The sequence below is a fragment of the Apis mellifera genome, linkage group LG7 (assembly GCF_003254395.2).
Source record: "Apis mellifera strain DH4 linkage group LG7, Amel_HAv3.1, whole genome shotgun sequence".
Classification (NCBI taxonomy): domain Eukaryota; kingdom Metazoa; phylum Arthropoda; class Insecta; order Hymenoptera; family Apidae; genus Apis; species Apis mellifera.
In genome coordinates this window covers 8,011,765-8,028,590 of record NC_037644.1, presented here as the reverse complement: position 1 = coordinate 8,028,590, position 16,826 = coordinate 8,011,765, and the positions used below count along the sequence as shown (strand labels likewise).

The following is a 16,826-nucleotide window of genomic DNA, read 5'->3' as shown; positions in this document are numbered from 1 at the left end:
ATTCTTTTATTTTTACTTATTTTTTAGAAAATTAGGCTAAAAAAGCATTTGAGAATAATAAAGAAAGGCTATTATAAAATAACAGATTCGAAGATATGAAACTGAAGAATCGATTTATCAATAGAAATTTTTATTGAATTTGAATTGATATACTTTCTTAATGAGAAATATACAAACAAGTTTATTTGTTTGAAGAATTTATTGAATATGGAAAGATATGTATGATCTAAATGTTTCTTTTTAATTTCTTTTTAAAAGATTCATTCTTTTACTTTTACTTATTTTTTAGAAAATGTTAAGAAAGCATTTGAGAGTAATAAAGAAAGGCTATTATAAAATAATAAAGATTCCAAGATATGAAACTGAAGAATCGATTTATCAATAGAAATTTTTAATTTCGTTGGAAAGTAAATTATTGTAAATTGTAAATTATATCCTGGAAAAGAGGATAAATAAATGCGACATTTTTATATTTATTTTCATCTCCAAAATCGATCCTTCAAAATTGACCCACGAACATACATTAAATCTATATTACAAAACGTTTATTGGTAACATTTAAAGATTTAACCTTTAAAATTTACAATATTCTATTTTCATATGAATTATTAAAGTTTAGATATTTAACTTTCATTATTAAATAAATAAGATTTCGATCCAAGCTTCATATCCAATATCAATCAAATTAAACGTGAATGATTTTCAATGATCACTCTTTTGAACGATACAGATCTATTGAATTCTTCGAAAGAAAAAAAGTAAAAAAAAATTAGTCTCATTATTTTCTTACAGCATCATACACATTTCATCCCATACCAATGTTCTCTCAATATCTTATCCTCTACAAATTGTTCCTCGCAAAGCAAATGTTCAATTAGGCCAAAGTTATACGCATGCATGATAAATGTATGAAAAATATGAAATCCATCGAAGCGAGACGAGACATAAGTTCGTTCCTTTTCTTTTCTTTCTTTTTTTTTGATGCTCCTCGATATTCCCTCGATAATACAAATCGTTATATCGTAAGATAGAAAATCCTATTTACCTCTATAAGTGGGTAGGCAGATAATTTATGATCGTTGTAGATAAAAAAAAAAAGAAAAAAAAAATTAACGACCTTCGAGGCTGAAGAATTTTAACGAGGCTGATCGATACTCGAGGAAATAAAAGTACCAAACGAAGTTAAAAAAAAAGAAAAAAGAAAAATTTGACGAATAGGAGAGATCGACAACCATTGATATCGGACGTCCATTGATTTCTCTTGAACTTTGGCCAAGGTTCGACGCTATTGTTCTCGTATTTATTAACAATGGGAAACAATGTTAGAAAGATTAATATGTATTCGAATGTGTGATAATTTTAAAATCAATTTGCATGCATTGACTTTTGAAATGAATTAAAATTGGAATTTTAAATTAATTCGAGGATAAATAAAAATTTTTCTAGGATCGGGCAAAGGAATTATTCTAATTATTGAAAAAGATTTATCCTTTTTTCTTGATATTATTATTTTTCTACGTAAAAATGATGAAAAATTACAAGATTTTTGGATCGAATTAAGGATCATTCAAGTATTCACAATTACTTCGATCATATAAATTATACGTTTCGATACATTTCTCGTGTATTTTCTTTTTTTTTTATTTTTTTTCATCGATATTTTGAGTATATCATCCGTGAAACGCGATAACACGTTGAATGACGCGAGAATAATAAAATAAATTGCATGGTGTACAGTTCGTTCTTGCAAACGAGGCGAAAAAAATTGCGATAGTTTATTACACGATGGTAAAGTTCGGAGCAGAAAGAAGTTCCTCGAGCTCTTTTTTTTCTGATACGTTAATATATTCGTGGAAAATCTTTGAGGGGGATCTAGACGCCAAAACAAACACATTAAAATGTCAGAATAATTATTTACGAAAATATCATACTACGAATATTTTATTTGGCGATTATTTTTAAAAAATTATTAACGAAAATCATTTTCTTCTCGAAATAATTCGAGAACCATTTTTATTTAATTTTGATTTAAAGGGAAATTAAACAAAAATTTATTTAATTTTCTTTAAGATTTATATTGAAATTTGACTTAGCTTGAATCAAGTTAATAATAAAACTCCAAGCAAACGCTATCTCGATGACTTTGAGAACACATTAGAAAAAGATCGTGGAGAAAGGAGAAAGAGAGAAGTATCTTTTTGTTTTTTTTAATATTTTAACTATTTTTAAATTATTCATTCCTATCCTTAGGATCTATTTAGATTCTAATCTCTTTCATTTCTTCACAATTGTGCGTATTATTAACAAAAATCATTTTCTCCTCGAAATAATTCGAGAACCATTTTTATTTAATTTTGTTTTAAAGGGAAATTAAACGAAAATTTATTTAATTTTCTTTAAGATTTATATTGAAATTAGCTTGGATGAGGTTAATAATAAAACTCGAAGCAAACGCTATCTCAATGACTTTAAGAACACATTAGAAAAAGATCGTAGAGAAAGGAGAAAGAGAGAAGTATCTTTTTGTTTTTTTTTAATATTTTAACTATTTTTAAATTATTCGTTCTTATCCTTCGGATCTACTTAGATTCTAATCTCTTTCATTTCTTCACAATTGTGCGTATTATTAACAAAAATCATTTTCTTCTCGAAATAATTCGAGAACCATTTTTATTTAATTTTGATTTAAAGGGAAATTAAACGAAAATTTATTTAATTTTCTTTAAGATTTATATTGAAATTTGATTTAGCTTGGATCAGGTTAATAATAAAACTCCAAGCAAACGCTATGTCAATGACTTTGAGAACACATTAGAAAAAGATCGTATAGAAAGGAGAAAGAGAGAAGTATCTTTTTGTTTTTTTTTAATATTTTAACTATTTTTAAATTATTCATTCCTATCCTTAAGATCTACTTAGATTCTAATCTCTTTCATTTCTTCGCAATTGTGCGTGAATAAGTAAGAAAGTAACGACGAATGAAATTTTTCATCGAAACGAAAATACAATAGGTGATCGTGTCTTTCGGAACACGGATGAGAAATTTCCAATAAAATTAAATGGAGTACTTGGATCGGAAGCGAATTCAATCAAACATATCTATTTACGTAATTAACACACTCTTGGCAACATTATTCGCGAAAATCAACAACACCATAACGTGAACGTGTAAGTCTGACAATGTCGATATTGCAATTGATTTTCGAAATGAGATTCTCATTAACCAGCTGTTCATTCTTCCACTGCCAAACTTCATTTTGAAATTCTGATTCAATTTTCATTATTCAAACTTTTATTATTAAATTATTATTATTGTTATTGTTATTGAATTATTTTTCGCAAATTAAATTAATTTTTATATTCCATGCATGAAATACGTAAAGTTGTGACTGTCGATATCATTATTGATAAATATCGATAATATCATTAACGAATGGTAATTGAATTTTTTCAATAATAAGTTTGGATGAAAAAAGAAATTTTTCCATTCCACTCTTTCCTTACTCTCTTTACAATAATGTCAAGTAACAATTGAAAGAAATTATAAAGATTCCATGTGGAAAATATTTCATCCTCCGTTTCCTTGAAGCTTCATCACTTTTTCCATATCCTTGTTTCGATATTAACATTACTTCGTCATCATTTTCTCCTCGATATCACCATCTTTTTCGTCGCCATTTTTATTATTCCTAATTACTTTCCTTGATCCGTATGCTTGTGCTACAACGAATTATTTAACACGGTTTCCCTTTCCAATGAAACAACTTCCTGGACCGTGATGCGAGAAATTAAATGAAACGCTGGCGGTGACTCAATGCATTGATACTGGAGGGAAGGTGTCACGTGATCCGATATCTGTGTCATTGCTCTTAAGATAAAGTTGCATAAATATTCCCGATCAACAGGAAACATTAAGAAAGAGAAGTTAAATATTACTTTCGTCACTTCCTGAGATTATTAACGAAAAAAAATTTTCAGTTTAATTCATTATCTTATTAAATTACATGCACGGATCAATGACTGATGCAACAAGCATCGAGCGCCACCTATCCAGATTACTGATACAATGTCTTCGGTGTAATAGTTATCATCATTGGCTGTCCGATAATCCTACGGAGGATATCGACTCGCGTGCTATATATAGGGTGTCTCGATATGAAACGAAGGCTATTGTCAAAAATAATAGAATTGTATTGAGAAATGGTTGATGAGCCAAGTATGTTTAATTGACAGATGATTTAGGATGATTAATTAAATTAACGTAAGATAGCATTGGGAAAGGAATAGAAATTGAAATAAAAATTGAAATAGGAATAAAGAAGTGGAAAGTTTGTGAAAAGGGGCGATCAAATATCTTCTCGAATTACAAGAATTATAATCACGAAGAATTGTAGCTGCCATAGTAAATGCCGAAATTTTATGGGACACCCATAAGTAACGAAGGCTATTGTTAAAAATAATAGAATTGTATTGAGAAATGGTTGATGAGCCAAGTATGTTTAATTGACAGATGATTTAGGATGATTAATTAAATTAACGTAAGATAGCATTGGGAAAGGAATAGAAACTGAAATAAAAATTGAAATAGGAATAAAGAAGTGGAAAGTTTGTGAAAAGGGGCGATCAAATATCTTCTCGAATTACAAGAATTATAATCACGAAGAATTGTGGCTGCCACAGTTTGTAAATACCGAAATTTTATGGGATAAATCCATAAATAACGAAGGCTATTGTTAAAAATAATAGAATTGTATTGAGAAATGGTTGATGAGCCAAGTATGTTTAATTGACAGATGATTTAGGATGATTAATTAAATTAACGTAAGATAGCATTGGGAAAGGAATAGAAATTGAAATAAAAATTGAAATAGGAATAAAGAAGTGGAAAGTTTGTGAAAAGGGGCGATCAAATATCTTCTCGAATTACAAGAATTATAATCACGAAGAATTGTAGCTGCCATAGTAAATGCCGAAATTTTATGGGACACCCATAAGTAACGAAGGCTATTGTTAAAAATAATAGAATTGTATTGAGAAATGATTGATGAGCCAAGTATGTTTAATTGACAGATGATTTAGGATGATTAATTAAATTAACGTAAGATAGCATTGGGAAAGGAATAGAAACTGAAATAAAAATTGAAATAGGAATAAAGAAGTGGAAAGTTTGTGAAAAGGGGCGATCAAATATCTTCTCGAATTACAAGAATTATAATCAAGAATTGTGGCTGCCACAGTTTGTAAATACCGAAATTTTATGGGACATCCTGTAACATGGAAACCGATATCCCTATAGTGTTATCGGTTACTCGACAGTCGACAACGATAATTATTATACAGTGAAGACAATTAACAAGAAGAATATATAGCTGGGGCTAAAAGTTTTTTTTATTAATATCCCGGAAAATAATAATTCGTTAAAAGCTAAAAATTTATATATTAGAAGTCACTCTTTCTAATCTCATTAGTCGTTAAGATCTTTCAGAAAATTCAAATGATAAAAAGGAAGGAATAATCGTTTTTATATATTGTACTGGGTGTCCCAAGTTTATCTTATTCTTGGAAATATTAAAAAAGATTTTTTTTTTATGATTTTATTAATAGAAAAGGAAAAAACGAATTTGTAAACACAATTAATGAAAGGATAATTTAGAGGATTATACATTGATTAATATATTTAGAGGATTATAGAGATTAAAACAAAAATTGATATATATAAAAAATGTTGATCGAAGGTTATTTATTAAATTATAAATTCGTATTAAAAGTGAGATAGGTCTTTATTCTATCATTTTATTTCCATCCTTGCTTTAGCTAAACTTCAATTACTTGCAATTTAATAAATAAGATATTTTTACAAACCAACTCTTGTATTGGTTTTAGTCTGTAGAATCCTTCAGATATATTCCATGAATATATTAATTATCCTGAGATTATTCATCCATTTCATGATAAAAATAATAATCACATTTCCAGCATTAATATTCTGCAATAAGTATTGCTGATGATTAATATTCATTCTGTACAAGATGGATGGTACAAAATGCTTACAAAGAATATTATAATATTATAATGTATATATATATATATATATATATATATATATATTATCTATCTAGAATAGTCTATCAGAATAGTCAATTGTTGCATATTTGATCAAACTATCAAAGTTGTTCAATGATGCACTTACATCTAATTTTGTCACGTGAGCTCTAGAACTGTACTATTTATTATTACGAGATCGATATATATTCCACATTAATTATTTAATACGTAAAAAGAAATGTTGACCATCCAAAATCGAACGAATCTAATTGATTTTTCTTATAATTAATTAAAATTAATTTTTCAAAGATAAAAAGATTTTTAAATATAAAAATCTTTTATCTTGTAAAAAATTATAGTGAAAGCATTTTCGAACTTACGAAGAAATGATTACTTAAATACAACGAAATATCTTTTCGAGATCATAACGAAAGAAATTTCCATTATGAAAAAAGCAATTAAAAAATTTGATTAATTTCTTTCATATTTTTAAGTATAATGGATAAGTGGAAAAACAAACATGAAAAATTGATTGATTTATATACTTAGAAATGAGTGTAACAGTTTCTTGTTTAAAATTTAGGAGATTTAAATCTTTTGAAAAGGAGAAAGTTTTAAAGTTCCATAAAAAAAAGTGAAAGATTAAGACTAGTAATGCGATATGATAAAAATATTTGTGATTGTGGTGTATATAATACATATTTTGAAAGTGAAGATTAAGGATAGGAAAAACTAGAGAATTATTTAGAATAAAGAGAGACACCATTAATTTGTATTATCTTATCGAAATCGATAAGATGGCCTCTATTTTAAATAATTACCAAAGGATATTTATAAAAGATACGTATATCATGAAACACTACACATTACTAATATTATGTATTTGATATGTTTCATCAATTTAAAGTTTGATATATGCTAGAATTAATCAAGTTTAAATTAATGAAACTCAATTATTCATTTTTACTTTTTCCATTTATTACATTTCGCATAAAATCTTCGCATCAGCAGAGAATATTGACTCAATTCTTCTTTCAAATGGCATTCCATCTATTTTCACATTGATATATTGAAACGTTCGTAGGATAAAATCCTTTCTATCCAATAAATGGGAATATTCAATGGCGTTTCAAATTGAAAATTTTTCGTACAAATATTGTAACCAAATATTTTCAAATTTATTACAAAATATTTATAAATTATTGATGCATATAAAGAAGAGGATAAATAGATAGTATTTATATTCATATTTCTATGTATACATATAAATATATTTTACAGGTGTATATAACTTGCAATCATCAATGTATCTATGTAAAAATATTAAAAAATATTATTAATAAGTATTATTTAATAACATGCAATAACATGGAAAGTAAAATATATTTTTTGTAATTCCCAAATGTGAAAACAAATCTCCATTTCATTCCAATTTTCTAACAAAAATATACAACTGCATGAAAATTCTATCCAATAATAAACATTAACCTTATCTCTCTCGTATCGTATAAAATTATCTAAACATGAATAATATTAAAACATTTCATTTCTACTTTATCTCTCTTTTTTTCTTCTCCTTCCTCATTAACCAAAAGATCAAACCTTAACGAACGAATCTAATTAACTCCCTTTCTTATTACAGATCATCCACACTGACGAATCCAGAGGATCTAGTAAATGTCGGAAGTCCCCTGAGGGAAGCATCGCCGCGGCCGGAAGTACGGGTGGTTGCACCCGCACATCGACCTCCCTCTGTCCTTGCGACGGTCAACAACACAAACAACACCAACAACGGATCTGCGAATCGCAAATCGGTCAGCATACTGCTTCCCGAACACTCGAGTGGATGACCCCAACAGCAACACGGCTTTGTGCATCGTTGCGACAAGGACCCTCCAACGATTTAGGAATCCAACGGAAACGAAACGACGAAGGATAGAAGCAACGATGACGAGGCTCGATTGCGCGACGAACGAGACACGAGATATTCGTCGGACAATCGGCGAACATCGGCGGACATCGGCAAACATCGGCATCGCCAGCCGAATCTAGCCGAACTTAACCGAGCCGCGACGATGATTCGCGAGCTATTCATTACGGGCATTCGTTCTTGGCAGCCAGATCTCTGAAAAAGTGGTCCATCGATATTCGTGACTAATATAAGATTAAACGAAATGGACAGGCGAAGTTAATTCACGCTATTGGCAAACATTCAATTATCGGTTTCGCCCCGCCAGCCGGAATTGCCGGATAATTCACTGCTGCCGGAGCGATAGCCGAGTAAACGAGCCGTTCGTCTGTAAATTGCTTTAAAACTGTCTAAATTCATTCGCGTTATATCTCGTAGAATGTCTTGTTTTGTTTTGTTTTTATTTAAGCGCTTACTGCTCTGTCACCGTATGCACCGTATATATACGAAAGAGAAATGTATCGAGGATCTTCTTATAAAGATAATATGTTCTATATGATGAAAACGACGTTTACTTTCTTCGATGGACGTGGAAAGATTTGCGGAAGCGTAACAACTTTGAATTCACAATTTGTAATTAAATTCGTAATTGTATTATTCCCAAGATCCAGTGGAAGCTCAAATTCTTTTTAGCGTATCTTGAGAGTAATATTGAGTAATTTGTCGAATCTTGCACGATCTCATACCGTATAATAAGAAATATAATCCTGCCATTCGAGGTGATATAGATTTCTTATCTCTTCTTTTTCTGCAAAAAATATATACTTCTTTTTGTTTACATTGCATTTATTTCGCTATTTCAGAAATGTGAAACAGTGTGATCGATGCAAGAAGTTGTGAATGAAATGAAACGTGCAAGAGATTCAAATTGTATAACATCGCATTGAAACAATACACATCGAAGTGGAACCATATCTGCAGATCGTGTGTGTGAAAACAATAAAAAAAAAAAAGTTCATACACGAACTTATTAACTTTTCTTATTATTTTCACCTGCAAAATCATCTATCGTAGAAATGATTCCAGAAATGATGTTGACAAGACATTGTATAAAATATAAAAGTGAAAATTATCGATTGCCAAAATTTAAATTGACGATTACAAGGAAAACATCTGCCAAGATTTCTTGAGATTCTTGTTTTAACCAAGATATGAAGCTGACTATATTCTATCGTCATCTTATCGATATTTATAGGTTGGCCCAGATTTATGCAGCTTCGGTCGACGTGGAAATCAAAAGCTTCGAAACAAGTCCCGAGATGATTCAAAATGGCGATTCTCAGCGACGAAAGGTTATCGAAGTCAATGTTTGTTAGTTGAGATACGACGAAAAAGATAGGATTCGTTGCTTTCTGGCGCATATTTATAATTTAATCATCTCTTCTTTCGTTTTCTCGTGTAATTCTCGATAAAAAAGATTTCCACAATGTTTGTGTTACATCTCATCTCGAATATTCCTCGCTTCTCTGAATTTCTTTGCGACAACAGATAGAATGATCCGATTAATGAAAAATCTTTTCGTAATCGAAAATTGTAACGCTTCTTGGAAACGGTATGGTAAATAAGAAGTGTCGATTCAACTTAATGTTAAGTTTAAGAAGGCAGTATTACATGTCGTATTAAAAATTGTTATTAAATTTTTCACATCGAAAAAAAAAAAGGGAGAATTAAGAATTGAACCAACGTATATCCATTGACAATCCAATTTATTGGACGAATTATCTAAATCCTTTTCTTTCTCGATTCGATCGTATGTTAAAATGGAAAGATAAAATATGAACGAAAATTGTAAAAAAAAAAAAAAAATATTACGACAGGGATGGATATCAGAATTTTGAACGCACTAAACGTTTTTTCCATCCCTGAATTTTATAAATACGACAATCAAAGAAATCCAAGAAATCATTCTGAGCAAATTGTTGCGTTCATTGTGGCTATATATAGTCACACGATAATAATAATAATAATACATTGTTCTTTCCTGTTGTAATAATAAAACACTGGAAAGTTACAAGACAGTTTAATGAAAGATTTCGAGAAATCTGAGAAAAAATTTATGCTTATATATATATATATATTCACGAAGACATCGACTGTTAATTGACTGTATGTAAATTTATAAAAAAAATGTCATTCCACTGCTGCTCCAATTTATGTAACGAAAAATGAAAAATCGATTTTACACATAGTGCATTATCGTGATATAATAATAATAATTTAATATCTTCGTTTTCATCCGAGAAATCGTTTAAAAAAAAAAAAAAGAAAAAAGAAAAAAACACAATAAGATTTTTACGTATAATAAGAATAATCGAATCGCACATCGTGCGTTAATAATATACGAATATACGACTCGCTCGATTGCCATCATTAAATACGAAGAAGAAAGCATGACGAACAAAAAAAATATGCTCAGAAACTAGTTTAAAAAGGGGAAGAAAAAATTGATCTGATAAAGGAAAAAAGAATAAAAAAACACCAAAAAAACTGTAAGCGTTTCGCAAAAAAAAAAAAAAAAAAAAAAGAACACAAGCGATCCCGTATCTCTTTTGTCATCTTAGGTAAATTAACAAAATTTCACCCTCTGATAAGATCTAGCTATGAGTTTTGCCCACGATAATAATTATGTAATCGCAAAAAAGAAAAAAAGGAAAAAAAAGAAAAAAAGAAAAAAACGCTTAGGTGAAATTAATCGAGAAAAAAAGACTCCTAGGATTCATTGAAAAATCCTTTCGATGGTGCTTCGTGGATTAGTGCTTCGATCGAGTATGTCGAGAAGAAATCGTTAAACGAATACTTCGAATAGGAAATTATCGTGGGCACTAATTACACATAGTTTTTAAGATTCTAAACTTAAGGTTAACGAAGCATACGAATCGTTCATAATTCATTGTCTGCTCGCGTATGTGAAGAAAAGATCGTCATTCGTTCAATAGTTAATGCATATAAATAGCATTGGACCAGTATCGACGTGTTTCACTGTGAAGTGAAATGAAAGAAAAAAAATTACGATCATTGCGCGATTATCCTTTTAGTAGAGAAAAAAAATTTAGATTTAATCTTCCAAATTTCATGTACAAAAAAATAATTTTTGTAAATTTTTTAATTTTCGAAGTGTTGCAAAGACTTTGAAATTTTAATCTTTTAGTCATCCAAAATTAATTTTATATGATAAGAATTATTATCAATTTGGAAACGAGAATTGAATTATTGTAAATGAAGGAAAATCTAGAAAATCAATAAAAATAATTTTTATATTGTTTATAACGCTTTAAAGAAATTTATTGAACAAAATCAAAATTCAAATTATTCATCATCATAAAAAATAATGTTCAATTGTCTGTATGCTAAGCAATGCATATTTGATAAAAGAACGGCAATATATTGGTATAAATTAATAAAGGAAATTGGTAAAAAATTGAAATACAATGCAATCTCATCGTTATGCAAACGACAAAGGTTAATACTATCTTATTATCATATATTAAAATTATAAGTAATATTATAAATATGTCGTATGTCAAATGGTCTGATGTTTATTTATACATTGTACTATTAAATTAACGATGATTTTGAAAATTTCTAATCGAATCTCGATCGATCGCCTAAATTTCAATTTCGTTTTCATTGCGAAGGAATTCTTTTTGATAAAATTCTTTCATTCTTTGTTGGTTCATCGTTCAGCGATACACGGTCTTGGCTGCGAAAGAAATTTCGAATAACGATCAAGCAAGCCACACGAGATTTTATTAATTAAGACTCTAGTCCTATAAATACATAGCTAGACGATACGTCAAATGAGAAAATGATCGGCAAAACTGTTAGCCCGAGATAATCTTGATATCCGTTTGTAAAACGTTTGTGGATCGCATCGAGATCGGAAAATATATTATACATAACCTAAAAAAGAAGTATCCTACAGCACAATGATTAAAAAGAAATTCGTAAATGAGTAAACATTAGAATGAAAAAAATGATTTAAAAATTTTTAATTTTATTTGAAAGAACTTTAATTGTTTACATAATGTGTTAAAAGATGTTAAACTTTAAGAATTGTTAGAGAATATAAATCTTTAACGTCTTTTAAAAATTCTATATAACATGAATGATCATTAATCTATCTAGAAAAAATTGAATCTCAAAAATCGTGTAGGATACTTAAAGATCAATTTTAATAAATAATATTAAATTAACCTCCATGCACTTCCATACGTACGTTTCGTTAAAGCGAATCTTCAAAAGTTAACTTACCGATTGTGTTTAAACCTGTATTATCCACCGAGTCGCTAACCACAAACGTATTACGAAAGAGGACACCGGTTTCCGATATATCCGACAATATATTTACATTAATCGTAACGGTCTAGTACACATTCTCGTACGTTCGTAGTGTTCACTCTATGGCGATTGTTCATGCACCCGTAGGAAAAATCGGCGGAAAGAAAGAGGGGAATGAAAAGCAAGTAAAATTGGACGGAGGCGGAAATGATTCGGCGCGAAGAATTCGCGTATCAAAGTGAGAATGATAAAAGTCATCGACCTAAAATTGCTCTCCGCGCGAATTAAAATGAAGAAGAGAAGAAGAATGGAAGAAGTCAAGACCCATTGTGTCGTTCGGCGAGGCACTTCCTGTGCGAAATAGTGTGTGCCAAAAGATACAAGTTGAATTCTTGTTTAGCGATATATGAATGTTCTCACGAAGAATTTTTTCGGTCTCCGGATCCGCACTTTCGATGCACTAGCGACACGAGTTTGCGACGAAAATCAAGAATCGTATGAAGAAGAGAATGTCTTGTTATTAATTATTTAAGAGTTATTCCTCGTTGAAAATTCTACACGCATATACATTTACATACGTACATACATACATACCCCTCACGTAGACATGTGGAAACACGAAAGCCACGTAAAAAAATGGCCGCGCAATATGACCATTCTTGTATGTATTATCGAATCGAATAAATTTCGTCGAAACATCGTACGCTCAATACGCGAATCGAGTCGATGCATTCCTTTCTTCCGGGATCGAAGATGTAGAACGGCGTATGTTCGTAGATCGAAAATCACGATGCGCCTTAATGCGTTTACTTATAGTTTAGGACAGAGCTTCCCAAACTTTTATGGGTCGAGACCCATATTTCAAAAGCAAACAGAAATTTGAATGAAAAATATCGTTTTATTATTTTTAAATTTTTTATTGAATATATAAATTTATTAATCGGATAATAAGTGAAATATACGAAGGATAAGTTTGTCTTCTATTTTTTTAATTCATTCATGATTAATTGGTTATTTTTTTATTTTCTTAACATTGAAAATTGATTATAGTTGGTATATATAAATGATATATATAAAGTTAGTATATATAAATTTATTAAATAGATAGATAATGAGTGAAGATAGATATGAAAGATAGATTTGTCTTCTATTTTTAATAATGGTTTTATTCATTCATTCATAATATAATTTTTTTTACTTTCTTAATATTGAAAATTGATTAAAATAAAGACAATTGCAAATTGATCGAAAAAATTTATTATAATGGTAAGGATAAAAATTATTACAGATAAATTTTGAATTGATAAAATTTTATACGAAAAAAAAAGAATAAATGATATCAATTTATGTTAGTAGCTACGAATAATATTTAATATTAATTATTTTGAATGAAAAAATATTTTATTATTTTTTAATTTTTATCGAATATTCTTAGTTTATTTCTTATTTTTGCTAATTTTAATGCGATCGATCAATGAATTACGATCTATATTTTGAAAATTGCAACTTATGGATCGCGATCTTAAGTAAGATTATAAGATAATTTTTTAATTAATTTAGTTATAATTATTTTTATTTGTAATTATTTATATAAAAAATTTTATAACGATGAAAATTTTCAACGATTGTTTATTTTAATATAGCTACTTACATATAAATTAAATAAGTGACTAATAATCCTATGATAAGATACTCAAATTATTGAAGATTTATCATATGATTAATTGTTTTGTTATTGCACGTGTTAAATATTTTATATTTGCTATTTTAATATCTCTTTTAAATTTTCAATTTGATTCATCCCTAAAAAATCAAATATTATATGTAATTTATCCTACGAATAATATATTTTTATATAAACATCAAAATGGAGAGAGAGATCTCAAGTTATTATATATATATATATATATATATATATATATATATATATATATATATATATATAATGAGGTCGTGTCTTGAAAAAGATTGGGAAACACTGTTCTGAAGGAGAAACGAATTTCATCAATTTACGAATTCAACAAATATAAATGCAAAAACCTTCTCGTTTCTTCTTTTTTCATTTATAAAGAGAGGAAAGAACGAAAAAAAAAAGGAAGAAAAATAAATATTGTGATAGAAAAAAAAAAAAAACATAGCAACTTAAGACGTTATAAGAGTTATGATTTTAAGCGATTAATTAAACTACCACTTAAGGATGCGAAAAGAGAAAAAGAAACTAACAAAAAATCAGCCAGACTCGTTATATACAAGTGATCCATTTGGTGATAAAATGTACGATCGATACTAGCGCCACGCCTCGAGGTCTAACCTCATCCATCAATCGTATCCACGAAATTATTCACGCTAATTAATCGCGATCCGTTCCCGAATATCATGATTTAAACAATCGTCGATGAAAGAGGCTGATTAAAAACGATACGATGGAATTACATATACGATGTACGTATTCATATATATGGTAGATGTACGATTATACTTTACATATAAAGCTGATGGAAATTATCCCCACCATCCAAATCCCAATCTCAAAAACGATTTTTGTTCACGTGCGTCATTATTAGCTATTTTTATCCACGCCTTTATTTTAATTTTCTCGAAATTTCGTGCCGGTCGAATTTCGATTGTTCGGAACAACTGGTGGACAAAGCGATTTCAAAAGATCTATATCGGTTTGAAAGTTCTGTTAGCGAGAATAAAATTATTGATACAAAAATAACACCATTTTTCAAAATGATGAAATTTTTCAAGGATTTCAAAGGATATTTCATAAATATGATGTATGATAAGATATTGAAATATAAATATATATGGAGAAGTGAGACAAAGATACGAGTGGTAGCTTAATAAGAAACGCTTTTTACGAAAACAATAATTAATCATTTATACTTAAGTACATATTTCTATCGACGCCAAATAACTTATCCATAGTGAATTAAGTAATTAAAATATTATTATGTTATTTGAAGGTTATAAATGGTAAAAAAGGTAAATTATATTATTCAATAAGCGCTATTATATCAGTTAAAGTAGTTATATCAGTTGCAAATAGTAAAAAAAAAAAAAAAATTATATTATTTAATTCAAGGTATCTATTGTATCTTTATCAACGATATTTTATTCTACATTTGTTAAAAAATATTACAATCGTTGTTATATTATATCTATATAAAAGAAAGAAAAAAAAACAGAAAAAGCAAAAATCTATATCATGACAAATTAACAAGTCTTTATAAGAATTTCACAACTGTTGTTACAATTAAAAATCAGTATCAAAGTGAATCGGTTTAAACAAAGAGATCATAATATTTATAAAACTAATATTTTTTTATTACAAATATTTTATTATAACTTTTTTTTTTAATTTAAGAGTATTTTCTATAATTATTTGATATTATCTTTTGTGTTAATAATTTGTTAAAATTACTTTTTTATTAATTATTAAGGATTATTATTATTTACAAGATATTTTATATGCAATTTATTGCATTGGATCTGCACTTAATAAGGAGTAATGTTTAGCAATAGAAACAATAGAAACATCGATTTTATTCAATTTATTGTTAAGAATTTAAAGCGATCATTTTGATCATGTATAATTTTTTGTATATTTTTAACAAAAATTAATTATCTTTTCGAATCATATATATTTTTTTCATTACTTTTACAATCGATTATCTACTTTTTACAAAATGTTTTGTGTGTATTACAAAAAATGAACGATCAATTATTGTATACATAATTTTTACAGCTGATATAATTAATGTGCTTAATTTCAAATTTTGTATACACATCTATAATAGTTCAAATTGATTTTAAATGATTATAAAAAAAATTTATCTTAATAAAATAAATAAATGAAACATTTTATTTTTTTTCTTTATTTATGTTTTATCACATCTTTTTAAATAAAAAGATTGGTGAAAAAGAAAGGAACAGGAGTCTAGCGAATAAATTTATAATATTCCGAGAGAAAAGATCTCAAAATCAAAAAAAAAAAAATAACAAATGTTGCCGAAAAATGCGTTTCTTCAATTTTGCTTGTTTATTTTTTCAATATTATTTATCTATTTATCCAAAATTGTTTATCCAAACCGTAGTTTGTAATCGATCTTTTGAAATCTATTTGTATGGATATCAATAATCGCAATTTTCCTGGCCAACATCGAATATCTCGAGGAATTGTGGAACTTCCGTTTGGATCGGAAATACGACGAAACGATCCCGTGTTATATTTGAAATTTCCCGTCGATAAGTATGCGTACACACTTAACATCACGTAAACGGTCGTACGTAAGTAGTTTCTTGTCTATCGTGCAATAATTGATATAGAGTGGTATAACAATTTTTTATATCGAAAGCGATTGTCACCGTTTTTCACGATTCTTTTTTATACTAACGTAGATTGAAATAAGAAATGTTAAATCTAATATGGCCTACATTTCGAATAGTGTAAAGTTAATATACATCAACTAACCATCATGATGGGATATATTTCTGATTGTGAATTCGATCGTAAACGGAGGCATCTTCA

The 16,826-nt window shown here is 28.4% G+C and overlaps 1 protein-coding gene across 7 annotated transcripts in view; it reads left to right on the top strand.

Moving 5' to 3' along the window:
• The window catches only part of LOC100576528, a 107,040-nt gene extending 96,029 nt beyond the window's left edge, over positions 1–11,011 (top strand). For all 7 annotated transcript variants that reach the window (XM_026441995.1, XM_026441991.1, XM_026441990.1 and 4 more), the window contains one exon: positions 7,688–11,011. In XM_026441995.1, coding sequence (XP_026297780.1) covers positions 7,688–7,895 — 208 coding nt within the window. In that variant the 3' untranslated portion in view covers positions 7,896–11,011. The remainder of the gene's footprint in view (positions 1–7,687) is intronic.
• The last annotated feature ends 5,815 nt before the right edge of the window (positions 11,012–16,826 follow it).